The following is a 13,613-nucleotide window of genomic DNA, read 5'->3' as shown; positions in this document are numbered from 1 at the left end:
ATATTCTGGTTCAAGATGTCTGCCCCGAGGTTTGTTTCTAACAGGACCTCCCAACAGGCCTTGTCTAACTCCGATTACACTTGGGAGTATGAGTACTATGAGTATGGACCAGTGTCGTTTGAAGGCCTCAAGGCTCATAAATGTAAGTTTAGTAGAGACAGTATTTTAGCTGAGCTTTCTCATTTTAAAGTTTAGTCTATTCATTTGTAACTGTGAATGTTCCATAGAAATCTCTGCTAATTTTGTGAATTCATAGCTATTATAATTTTTATTCTTTTTTTTAAGAGTATTGTAATTTGTTTTTTATTCTGTTTTTTTATTAACTGTTTTTTTCCTATGCATAGGAACACTTTTTTGTTTTCTTTTTGGGAGGGGGGAATAGGGCAGGACTTGGTAGAGATTTATACATATTAAAGAATCTTGGACTGTTACGAGCTGTTTCTAGCAGCAAATGCCACCCCTGCTGCCTCTGGTGACTACTTTGTACAATCCATGCTGCTCTGTCAAGAAGTTCTTGTAAAAGTTAAGAGCTATGATGAGATGGTGAGCAGGGTTACTGCCCTTTTTTCTTTTTTGTGATTTTTTTTTTCTCTTGATAGAAAATGTATCAAAAGTTTTAGAAGACTTTAAAACACAACCAGGAATTTCTTTTTCAGGAGAAACTTTTGTAAATAGGTCATGCTTCAGAGGAGAAGCCTGCTCAATTCAGTGTCCTATTGATACTGGATCTGTTAAACTACTGTACAAGTAAAAAATGCAGGAGAAGGACCAGAGATGAAAAATAAGATTCACACTGGGGAAGAGGAGCCAACCTAGTGCATTCAGTAGCCTGGAAAGGCCGAGTTCCTTTGGCCCTGTACAAGAGTCAGGAGGTAGTTGCAGGGAGGTTATGGAGGTTGAAAGAAAGTTGTAGTCCTTAACATTTTTAAAAGGCAAGACTAGAACAGGAATTACTTTTTGTGCAATGAGCTGTACTTTACCACTCCAAATTCTGATTACTGCCTGTATTTTTAGAAATGGTAGGCACTTGAAAAAAAGTGGCACAGCTGTTATGTTCCTAATCTATATTCCATTCTTGCACTTAATCAGAGACCAAACGGGATTACAAAGGTTACTGATTACAAAGTTGAGCTGTGCTGCTACGTACACTACTTTTTAGCTCCATGTGTCAAAGGGTGATGGGAGAAGACAAGGCCTAAATCACAGTTAACTGGATTGGAGAAAGTCTTGTGGCAAAGCAGCTCTTGGATTGCCTGTGGAGTGCCTGTTACACTGGGCACAGCAGCTCAGCATCACTGACTGCTTGTGCCCATCCTGGAGCAGAAAGGGTCTCTGGTGTTGCATTGTCTGTGCTCTCAGGATAGAGAGTAATATAATAAAGGTGTGAGGCAAGATGAATTTTGCAAGAAAAAGCTGGATGCCACGTTGGGATGAATGCTGATTTAATTAACTGTAACTATGTAGAGAATCCTAGTAGTTAAACACATACAAAAGAATTCAGAAGCTGAAAAACGGTTATGCAAATTGATCTCTGAGTAAAAATTTTGAGAAAACAATATGCAAAAATACACATTAAGGAAAAAAGGGGAGGACAAGGTGCCAGTGCCACAATGTTTCCTCTAATATACAACTTAAATAGAAAAGTTTGGATAATTTGCACTTAAAGGGGTGAGACCTGAATGAAACGCTGAGGAGACCTCTGGCTGCTGTTTTAGTCCTAAAGAAACGCTGAGGATGCTAGCGAGGCAGCTGGAAGTGCGTCAGCAGCTGCAATAAAGGCAAAGCAGACACAGCTTTAGGCCAAGTGAATGTAAGAGCCCTTTCTGAAGGGGAAATAAAACAGTCCAAATCGCAGCTCTGTGGTGGGTTTGTTATTCATGAGTTCTGCAAGAATATTTAATGCCAGCAGATGCTATTTCATGAGAATCAGGAGTTTATCAGACAGTCTTGATTCTTCCTCACTGGTGAGTTAACGAGTTTTGCTGAAAGATGTAACCTGATCGATACAATGTATGTGCATATTTTACATGCTTTAAAACACCTCACTTGATGAGTAGCACAGCTGTAAATCTTGAAGCATGGTAGGCTAATTGAGAGATAAAGTGGTAAATTGTTTAATGATTTTGCTTTTGTTTTGAGTATATTGCTTCCAAGGTAGAAAATAGCAGGTAATGCAAACTGTGTAATGATAAAAAAAGATCTCATGTGTATTAATAAAGCTAAATGCAGGATGCATCTTGAAACAGTGAGTACAGGCTATGCTTATAGACTAAAACATTGTGTTTTTGGAAGACAGTGACTCTGAAAAGAATTTAGAGTTCATAAGGCACAGAATTATACGCACAGCTAATTGCCCCTGTACGTTAACTTTGGTTAAATGGGAGAGTAATGAGTGTTGTTGTCAGGTGATTTTTTTTTTTTGTTTTTTCTCCTGTACCCATCATAGAGAGCTGTACTCAAATGCCTTCCCCCCTTTTCTTATAAAACGATGTTGAGAGGTGGGATAGAGAGAGAGAAAAAAAAAAACCTTGCAGTGAGGGACCTGAAACTTAACCTCTTTAGCTCACCGGAAAAGGGATTAAGGAGCGACTTGATTGTGATAAAGTGTTTTCACAGGGAGAAAATGTCAAGGTGCAGCAGGCACTTCGACTTCACAGAGAAAAAGCAAATGGTTTGATTTCCAGTTTTCAGCTGTGCCTTTAACATGGAAGATACTTCACAGTGGGAGTGTGATTAACCATTGGTGCTGAGGACCAGGCAGGAAAGCTGATTCCTTGTTTTAGTCCTACACAAAACTGAGTATCCAACATACTGGCTAAAGTCTTGCCACTGAGGGTCAGAGAGATGATCAAGTAGCTTTAAAGCTCATAGGGGTCTTTGAGGATCAGGAGTGGCTGTGTAATGAGAGGTTGGGAGTGTGAGGTAGACTGGATACCTGTCCTGACCCAGACTTCCTTCTTGCTTGTCTCATATATAACTTTTTGAAATTCTACAGTGCAATTTTTGAGTATTTGCATTAACAAAAAATAAATGACTAAATCAGCTATATAGCAACAAGGGGATATTCTACCATCTCAGTTGTGCCCAAGCAATATTTGGAGATAGGTCAGTTGAAACAAAGGTAGCTGCTCTCATTTTATTAATGAAGAGAATCCTCCCCTCCTTCAGCTAGTTTCTGGTTTATCCATGCATCTGTAAAATTAGGAATTCCTTCAATAGCAGCAGCTGCTTAAAACCAGTTGAGGATAAATCTGATTATTCTTACTCTTTGCCATCTCTGTGTTTTTCATGAATAAGAAACAGTCTTTATGAATTTGTAGTTATGCTTCACGTGGAAGAGAAATTCCTGCAAGTATGTGTGAAATATTGATCAGTTTGTTCACTCTTTTTTTTTCCCCAGATTCCATTGTGATTGGATTTTGGGTTGGTCTTGCAGTTTTTGTCATCTTCATGTTCTTTGTCCTGACCCTGCTGACAAAAACAGGAGCACCGCATCAAGAGTGAGTCTGAAAACTCTGCCTTAACAAATCCAGCCTGTAGAGTGGAGTGTGTATTCTTCATCAGCCCCCAAGCAAGTGGTGACAGTGTTGATACTGTGCACAGCGTAATATTTTCTTGTTCTCCACTGTTCTTATGAATGAGTGGCAAGTGTCTTTATTTCAAATAATCTGTGTTCCAAGATCTTCCAGGAGAGCAGTTTTGTCAAGGGTGTCTTAATGTGTTCCCCATTCCACAAACTGTCAGCAGTGCTGCAGAAAAAGCAAGGGCTGGCTAGTCTGTGCATGTCTTCATGCTAGAGGAAGGTGGTAGCTAGATCACCAAGCACAAATGGCTTTAGATTGCTCTTTCTTCAAATAAATGGGGTAATTCTGGGTTCATCTTTTGGTGGAATAGAACAGAGAAACATGGATGTTGGCAAAGTAGATACACAAATTCAGAAATTTAGGTAAGGAGGCTGCAGTCTCAAAAGTTTTGGCAGTTCTGGCATGTTTGTGTGTTCAAGACCAAAATGTAGATAGTGACAGTAGTGAGAAAGTCTTCCCTTAACCCTGTAGTTTCCCTAGTGCCTCTGAGATTCTGCTGAGAAATTCCTGTTAGTGCTGAAGTCCATAACAGCTCCACACTTGATTAATGCCAGAGCCTACTGAGAATCATAGAACAAACCTTTTTCTACTGCTGTCTGGCTGATAAGCATGTGCAGGCCATGCCTTGCCTCACCCTTGTATCTGGAAGTCTGGGCATTATGCTATTGGCGTCAGGGCCCAGCATGGCCCAGGGGCAGCATGCAGGCTGTCAGGGACTCCTCTGAGACAGTTTGAACCCACTTCTCCCCTCAGGCTCACATTTCACAAACCAGAAGTGTAAAGATCCTCTCTGGGAGATGAGATTGCTCACAGGCAGACAGCAGTGATGAGAAGCTGATGTGGAGGGCAGTTTGTGCTTGTCGCTTCCTAAAGCAGCTTGCCTACCTCTGCACATAAACTGTCTGAAATAGCATGTAATAGCACATCCCTGGAAGCATAGCCTTATTAAGGTGAGATCTACATATGTCACGAGTCCTTTCCTTGCTTCTAAAATTTTGCTTCTGTGGAAAGAGAGGCAAACGAGTCTGGCTTCCCAGAATTGATTTGCTGAATCATTTTATGGATGGTATTTTTGCATGCCTTACATATTATCATATAGTAACTAGACCCTGCTCCCAAGTATATTTAGAGCCTAGAGTGCTGCCTGTCATGGAAATCTTGCTGGTGGTCTGTGTATCTGTGAGTGTATCCCATGTGAATAACGAATGAGGGGGAAGAGATGATGAAGTGAAATATGTGACTGCATACTATGTGTAAAGGGTTTGTGAAGCCTTTGCCTTTGGCTATGCAAGTCCACCAAATGAGGCTCATCTGACCTCCTGTGACTTTGATATTGACCTTGCTTTAAACAGGGCATTGGACTAGAGACCTTCAGAAATTCCTTTCAAACTAAATCCAATATGATTTTTGTTCAGACTTGTTGTTGATATTTATTTTAAATTTCCTTTACAGCTTTGGGAACTGTGTGCTTGAATGTGTGCAGAGTTGGCACATTCAATGCATTTGAGCACTGTTTTTTGATAACCCACTGGTCACAGTACTGGAAACAGTATATTCCTGGATGTTCTGTAAAGGCAGTGAAAACCAGTGTCGTCTCAATTTTGATAAATACTTAAGCAACTCGAGAAGAGCAATACTTACCTGTAAGGCTGTGGGTTTAGTTTGCCTGTATCTTTTCTGTCTCTGTCCCTGACTGGATTCTTCATGACTCATGCTTTCATTAGTGCTGCAACCCCATTAGAAACAGATGTTCATGTTCCCTAAGGCTTGGGAGAAAGCCAGCCTGACTGGCAGACACATTTTTGATTTCAGTGAGCCAATTAGGCTGCTCTTGAAGGTCCCATTAATGTGAGAGGTAAATGTAACTGGATTCAGTTGGATGGATCCAAAGTACTCAGATTTTTCTGGTATTACCCTTTTCTCAGTATAAAGGGGTCTGATGGCATGTCTCTTTCTAAAATCGTACGAGATGTACAATGCTGAGCTCTGTACACCCTCACTGTAGAAGGAAGGAGTCAGGTTGTGGATGGGCAGAGGTAGAATTTCCATCAGTTACGGAAATAATACCCGTTGCACTTTCTCCTTTCTGCTTTTGCATATTAGTGTGTGTAGAACATTATCTTAGCAATCAAAAATATTGTTTCCTTTTTGCTGTATTTAATCTTGAAAATGATTTTGGTCCTTCACTCAGAAGACAGGATGCCAGTTTTGTCTGTGCCTTTAAAAATGGCCTGAAGAAAACCATATTTGCAACCTGTGAGTCTATTCATGTCATCTATCTGTACACAATATTGTCCAATGTAATTATAAAGCTTCTTAAAGCTATTGAGACAGGTTAAATAAGTAGGTGTAGTCATGGCAAAATGACCATTTTTAAAATTTTATTTCCTTTAATTAAATCGTTAAGTACACTGGAGTGATATCCACTTAGGAAAACTGGCGATTCATTCAAACAAGAGCTTTTGCTACAGAGATGTGTTTGTTTACTGTTACTTACTCACAAGGTTTCTCAGCTTCAAGAGTAGAATTTCTGGATTAATACTAAGATCTTCTCTAGATGTCCAGATTCCCTTTTATGATGTCAAACCCTGCAGGATTTGGAGGGTTGTCTGCTCATTCCCTTTTAGGTTGGCCTCCGTGCTCAAGATCACCCAAGGGAGCACTGATAGGAGGAGTATTTGATCTCTAGAAGAAACAAAATGGTCTGTACCCCCACAATGCACTCAAGTCCTGTGGGCAGAGTCCAGAGCCTGATACGGACTGCAGGGGAATTGAACCCAAGACTATAGTCTGGAAAACTCTGGCAGAAGGAAGGCCTCTTGTTGGGACTGCTTTTCTTGTTTTATGGGTGTTATGAAAAGATACAAATTGAGGTCATTCTTTCTAGACTTTTAATGATTGCTTTTTTTTTTTTCCTATGCTCGTTCACCAGCTCCCCTGTCTGTGCCACAACATTGTATAGACAGATTTGCAAAACCATATATGTAGCTTGCACTGAGTGAGGCTTTCTGTTGCATTAGAAATACATAAATATGTAAGATTACTGCAGTATTAGTCCATCTTTTTGTTGTCTTGTGCTGTACATACAGTAGACTATTAGCTACCTGTCTGTGTTTCATGAATTTAAATGCTGTGTTTCTACATGCTGCAATTTGAAATGCACAAGCTGAATGTTGGCTGCGTTCCACCCTTTTTAACTGCAGGACTCTTAACATTATTAGCATTTGACAAAGTTAGAGGACTGTTAGGTTTTGAAGATGGTATGTCAGTAACAGAGCTGATTTTGTGACGATATAATCCTTCTATAATGTAATGAAAGTCAGTTAGCATTTGAAAAGCAGACATCATTATAATTAGAGATGGGCTGAATGACTGGAATGGTTTGTATTCTGTGAACACAGCTGTTAGGGATTGATTCCTTGCAGGCCCAGGAGTTGCTACCATTTCAGATGCATTTAAAAGGCAGTGGAGGCATTCTGAGATAAGTAGTGAAAAATCTGACACACTTTCAGAATAGAATGGTTTTGTTAAGAGTAAGTAGCTCATACAATTTAAATTGCAACATGTAGTAAATGACTCTTGAGCCAGATACTAGACTTCTGAAGGCACGTATAATAGCTGCATTCAACTCACTGCAGTCTGTGTAGGAGTTACGTTACTCCGTCACCACAAAGTTACGCCATCACCACAAAGCCAGCCTGGCAAAGATGCATTAGCGTCCATACAACTTGGAGCTGGTTCTCCTCTCACCCTTTTCGCCATGGCAAATTATCACAACAAATTCAGATTTATAGTAGTTTCATCACAAAGTCTAAAATAGCATAGGCTTTTCAAGCCTATTGTAGATAAAGTGTTGATTTTCTTCCTGATTATGATGCTTGATAAAACTTTATTTGCTGTGAATGCCAATAATTCTATTTTGATTCCTACTTTTTCTTTTTTTCCCTCCCTAGCAATGCAGAACCTTCTGAAAAAAGATTCCGCATGAATAGCTTTGTGGCAGATTTTGGAAGACCTCTAGAATCGGAGAGAGTATTTTCTCGTCAAATAGCTGAAGAATCTCGGTCGCTTTTCCATTTCTGCATTAATGAAGTGGAACATTTGGACAAAGGAAAGCCAAGTCACAGAGGGATGAGCCTGGAGAGTAATATTCACTTCCAGGAAGTGCCTAGGAGCAGTGGAAGACTTGAGGAGGACCTAAATTGTCTTACAAAATTTAACATTCCTAATTTCGTGAATACTGAGCAGAACTCTTCACTAGGTGAGGATGATCTTCTCATCTCAGAGCCACCTATCATTTTAGAAAGCAAATCTGTCATGCAATCTTCCCATCGGATCCTTGACTGAGGTAAAAATTGAAGGTAAAAATTCCCATTAATTAGGGGTTGAAAGCCCTTCTCGGCCTTTTGGCTCTTCTAAGAGAAGCTATTCAGACCTGTGTCCATGTATCATGCTTCTTATTGTGAATGCTGGCTGTGCTGACAGAACTGTTTAGACCAGAAATAAAATACTGAATGCTTTACTCTGGCATCTGCAGTCCCAGTCCCTTTCTCAGCATTGTTTTTGCTTCCTGTTTTTTATTTTTAAATGACTGCTCATATCCAGCTTTATAGTCCCATAATGTTTTGTGGCAACTGTAAAAGCTGGAGCCTGGCTTTGGGAGGGATGTGAAAACTCTCCTTGGCCAAGAAAAGTGTAAACTCAAATCAAGACTGAAGCAAGGAATAAACAGGCAGCCCTTAGGGGCCTTCTGCACTTTCTGCTGCCCCCACCAAGGATGACTGAACCCATGAGCAGCATGGTGTTACCTGCCTGGCATTAGTCTCTACTTCTGATTCCTAACTCTGTTTAGAGTTTACAAAGCACCCGAAGGGACTGCTTTGCATATTAAATTGTTCAGCTAGTGTTTGCAAAATGCTCCCACCATCTGCTGCTGAATAAAAGGAAAATTGGGGCCTGCAGATACAGTGTTTCAGCTTGATGTTCTGACAGTTGCACAGCGATGACCTGGAATTCATGTTCTGCACAAACACCAACTTGATTTTATTGTCTCTGTGAGCATCTGATTTGCTAAGTACAGGATTCCATAGCAAAGTCATGGAAAATCAGATGGAAGTTCTTATTTTTTTGCCCATAGAATACTGCCTTCAAATTGTCAGGGTATGGTAGGCTGGCATTTTGCTCTGCTTCTAGGCTGGGCCTTTTTAGCTCTGAAAAGTACCATTTTTTGAGCAGTGGTGCAGAGAAGAGTGAGGAGGCCAGTGAGGTGGTTTGAGGGCCAGCTCCAAAAATGTATTTGAGCTGCGCTCACTCCATCATCTCTTTGTGCTCAGTTGGGACGGCACTGCAAGCACAGCTATTCTAGGGAGAGCTTGTTAAGGAAATGAATAAGTGGGGATTTTTTTTTGTTTTGGGTTTTTTTTTGTTGGTTTGTTTTGTGTATATTTTTAAGATGAAAGTTCTGAAGTATAGCCAGTACTGGAAAGTACTGTTCAGCTTTCTGCTCAGCCATGGAGCTGATGCACAAGTGGCTTTAGAGAACAAGCATATGGGATGCAGAAGAAACAGGTTCAAAGCCTTTGCTGGGTTGCAGGGTGTGCTACAGGAAGCTCCTAGCTCAAATCAAACTAGTGGATTCAGGATACTCTGCCTAATCTGGTTTTCTTGAAAGTAATCTGCTTTGTGGACATAACATGGCCTGTGGTAGAAAGAAAATAGTGGCCTGTGCTTTAGACCTTTGATGAATTTTTCCTTCTCTTTCATTCAGCAGCTGAATTGGGGGAGTAGCATACAGGAGGAAAGAAAGAATGCCTCCTCACTGGTTTTAATCTCCTGTGCCTACATGATAAATCACTTGCACCTACCTTTTCTGTTTTCAAGCATAATTTCTTGCAGCACTTCCCTGTATTTACAGTAATGAGATTACTGTTAAAGGAAAGCAGAGGCTATTTAAAAAAGAGGAAATAATTGCTGAAAGTGCTCTTCTCAGGGGAAGGCTGAAGGGACGCCTCATACACCACAATGTCTGGCTCTGTCATCCTTCCTAAAGTACAGAAAAGGTCCCTCTTTTACAGTAAATGGTTAACAGTGAGCAGAAAGGCTGTAGCTTTTCTCTCCCCTGATGAATCCCTGCCCCTTTCTTTAGCACTTTCTTATTCTGTGCTTTGGCTTTGGTAGATCTTGCTGTGCCACTTGCTCCCTTGAGCACTGTGCTGAGCTCCTGGTACTCGCAAAACTGTGGAGTCCAGAGGCCGCACGGCGCTGGGCTCATCTCCCTGCAGGCAAAGTCCCTGTCCTGTGCCTCCCTGGGGTGTTCTCCAGTGAAGTCAGAAAGTCTGCAGCCTCCCATTTGTGACATTCAGCACTTCATAGTGCTTTCAATCCCAAATATTTAGAATACAGTTTTGGAATAGACCTGGCCTTTCATTATGGCCTGTGTGTGTAGGGAACTCATGTTGCCAGAAAATTCTGAAACCCTAGTGCAGTTGGCCCTGTCTGTGCAGAAATATTCCCTGCTGCTTCCAGCAGGTCGTTTGTATTTGCTCAATTTCACAAATATACAAGTGTTCAAGTCTTCTGAGCAAGGCAGCTGCTCCTAGGGAGGGCGCTCAAACAAATATTAGCTACCTCATGATTAAGCTTCTGTTTGAATTGCAGATTGTGGATGATGCTTTTCTTCCCAACAAGCTCTGTTACCTCTGCTAAATGCAGCTCCTACAGGCAACTTCTGTGCATGTGATCTGTGTTCACATTTGATCTGCATTTGATCTTTTTTTTTTTTTTTTTTCCCCCCTGGCCCTTTGCCAGGGTTAAGAACAGAAATACTGCTTAAAAAATCTTGTGCCAGAACAGCACCTCTTCTCTTAGAAAGATGTCTCTTGCTATCAGGCAATGAAGCGTCTCACTTTTAAACCATTCTTCCCTCTATTATAACCAAAAGCTTTGTTGTTAACCTCATCTTGGGGGCTTTGCTTTAGGTGCATAACTGCTGCTTTGGGGGAGACAGGAAAAGCAGTAATGCAAATGAAGGCTGATCACACTTACTGGCTAGATAAAATCATCAAGGCATAACACAAACTTAAACAAACACTTTCAAACTGTATTTTTAGTGTTCTTCTGAAGCATGGGCTGGGGCTGTGAAGGTACCTCCATGTTTAATACCTGCTTTTTTTCCCTGATGCAGCTTAAGTTTCCTTTCTCACTTTGTCTTTACAAATTTGTTTAAGCTGCTTCCCCACAGGTCCCCACACCTGTAACAGCAATACAGCCTAATTCAGAGGTTGCTCTGTGTCTGCTTTAGAACAGTAGTTAAAGGCAAAACAGAAAACTTTCTGCAGTTTTCAGGAGCAGTCTTTGCAAAGCTTCTCACCTATTAGCTTGCATAAAGAACAGAAGCTCAGCAGCTTTGTCTTACAGGGGTGGTGCTTTGTGTGACCTTGGAGAAGCTACTAAAGTAGTAAGAAGCCACCAAGAGGCAAAGTAATGAAAAGTGTTTTGACTGAGGTAATCATGTAAACATAATACTCAGAATTTATGCTGTTTATACCTCATCCTTGAGAATGAAATTATTGATAAGAGGTTGGGCTGTTTGCCCCTTCTTGAGGGGCCTTTCTCAAAATTCACTAATTTTAAATATATCACCAGTGATAGATATAATGCATTTAATACATAGCACAGCTGTTGCTGTTATGTATGTAACTTCAGGGGAAGCACGCCTGCTTCAGACTGCCCCATGTTCCTGTGTTCTGCATCTAGGACACCTATGTGTAGTGTGTTCCTTAACAGAAACAACCTGGGAGGTTCTGTTTTCCAGTTCCAGTTTTCAAATATTGAATTTATTATATATTACTTTTTATGTGAGCAAGTTTTTTCTGTGTACTTTAAAAAAGTCTGTAGCAAGAACCAAGAAAGAGAATATTTAAACCATAAATTCTCTTAAAAGGTGGGGATGTGGTCAATGAGATTAAAATTTAAAGCACTGGGTATTTGTCATGCTAGTTAAGTATTCATGTATTGGAGCTGTAGAACTTGACGTGCTTTAATGGAGGCATTTTGCTACAGCATGGTTAAAAAGGGAACACAAAAGCCATATGCCTGGGCCCCGGCAAAGGAAGAGTTTAATAAATGAGCTCTTCCTCCTTCCTCATGCAGCCCTGAGCCTGAAAGAGGCACTCACGAGAGGTTGAAGCTTTACTCTTGCTAGCCTGTTACCTGTACACAAGACTAATGGTTGCACTTCAAAGTTACCCCAGGAACTTTCTGAAATCTGTCCAAGAGTCAGTCTGACCCCTCTGTACCATCCCTTCTTCCCTACAAAATCTGAGCAGCACTGGTGCTCCAGGTACACAAAGCAGAATTCCTTCTTTTCCAAGCCAGTTAAATGGTAGATTTAATGGCAAGCTTCAGAATGTAAATACACTATCAAATAAAGCTTTCCTCCGTGCTAACCTGTTAACTTTGTTACATGAATAATCTGGAAAAGCATTTCAGCAATGTGGGAAGGAAGAGCACTGCAGGAAGCAGCTGGTGGTGCTGTGCACCACCCCTGTTCTCCTCTCTGGAGGCAAGGACCACCTCTCAAATCTAGGGCAACAATTTCCTGCACTTGAGAGTTGCTGGATGTCCTAAAAGTATCAAGTAGGATGGATCAAGCTCCTTGCATTCTTAATGCTGATGATGCGGTTTGTTTTAAACAAATGACTTCCAGCTCCCCAGCAAGGCTGTGTTCCAAAGGAATCAATGTTTTAAGGTTCTTCTCTATCCATTCACAATAATGCCTTCTGGAAATATATAATGAAATAGTATGGCAGGGCAAAAGGAAAGAAAAAAAACCTGTGGCTTTATAATGAAATTCAGCTGTATACAAGTGTGTCCAAGTGTACATTTTAAGAGGGATCTTCAGAAGAACCACCCTGAAATCCTTAGTTGAACAGAGTAAAAACAGGTGAGCTGTTGTGTTACCTTCTGCTCTGCTCCAGGGCACTTTGCCCTTTTTGTACCTTTAAGACTACTTTAGAGGACTGATAATACCCTTCTTTAGCTGTTAGCCTTTAACATTGTCCTGTTATTTCAGCTGCTCCAAACAACAACTACTCCAGCATTGGGTAAAGTAGCTTTGGGAAAAAAAATGCTTCAGTAAATGTACAACTACAAATGTGAGAAATAGTATGGAGCGAATAAACGAAATATGCAGGCATGAAGACACACTAAGGATTTGTGCATGCTCAAGAGTTCAGAAATGACAGTTTCCAGCACATGAAAATGCTCCCACTAGGGCTAGATGCTGCCCTGGCCTTCCTGAGGACGCACCAAGTCAGAGTGGCTCGAAACACCCACTTCTGGTTCCATCCTTTATTAAAATGATGCGCATACTGCAAACTGTACAGGAAATAAATAAGTTGAAATGATGCAATTTTACTTTGCCATTTGCAAAACAGTCCCAAATCTTCATAATGAAAATGGAGCACACTCCCTCCTAGCTGATGCTTCATATACAAAGCATTTACATACTTTATAAATATAGACTTCATTATTTGTGAACAAAATCATCCCTATTAAGAATAGGGGAAATAAAATAACAAGTAACCAAGCTTCTACTGAACCCAAATTTCCCATTCTTATTATATATCCTATTCATAGTTGCACGTGTTCTCTCCCCCTTCCTCCCCGGCCAGTCCCTGCAGCTGGCCTCTACCTGCCTAGAGGGCTGAATGTGGTGGGTTTTGTTCCTGGTGCATGCGCAGCCACATGTGTACAGACCAGCAAGCTACAGTGCATTTTCATCACAGAAGGAAGAGCTCATGCCCTGTGAAATTAAGAATACTGGTAACAGTATTTCTATTAAAAATATTAGCTAAACCAGCTCATATTATTTAAATCTTTCATAAGGGAACTGATACAACATGAAGCTATATAAAAAAAGATTAGTCAGGCATGTTCTGCCGTATTTGAAAAGCATAACATGGAATTTTTCAGTAGTAATTGAGTCGCTGGAGTAACTTCAATCATTGTAATAGTTTAAAAAAAATA

At 40.6% G+C, this 13,613-nt stretch overlaps 1 protein-coding gene across 1 annotated transcript; it reads left to right on the top strand.

The window, feature by feature from the left end:
• On the top strand, nt 1–8,106 carry LOC148595585 (melanocortin-2 receptor accessory protein 2-like). The gene is made up of 3 exons (XM_088520285.1): nt 1–142; nt 3,401–3,500; nt 7,538–8,106. Exons 1-3 carry the CDS (start codon nt 16–18, stop codon nt 7,929–7,931), a joined length of 621 nt encoding a protein of 206 aa, XP_088376411.1. The 5' UTR covers nt 1–15; the 3' UTR covers nt 7,932–8,106.
• Nucleotides 8,107–13,613: the final 5,507 nt, after the last annotated feature.

The sequence above is a fragment of the Tinamus guttatus genome, unplaced genomic scaffold, assembly GCF_059628265.1.
Source record: "Tinamus guttatus ecotype Peru unplaced genomic scaffold, ASM5962826v1 Tinamus_guttatus_pri_ptg000085l, whole genome shotgun sequence".
NCBI classification, from domain to species: Eukaryota; Metazoa; Chordata; class Aves; order Tinamiformes; family Tinamidae; genus Tinamus; species Tinamus guttatus.
This window is presented reverse-complemented; position numbering and strand designations above follow the sequence as displayed.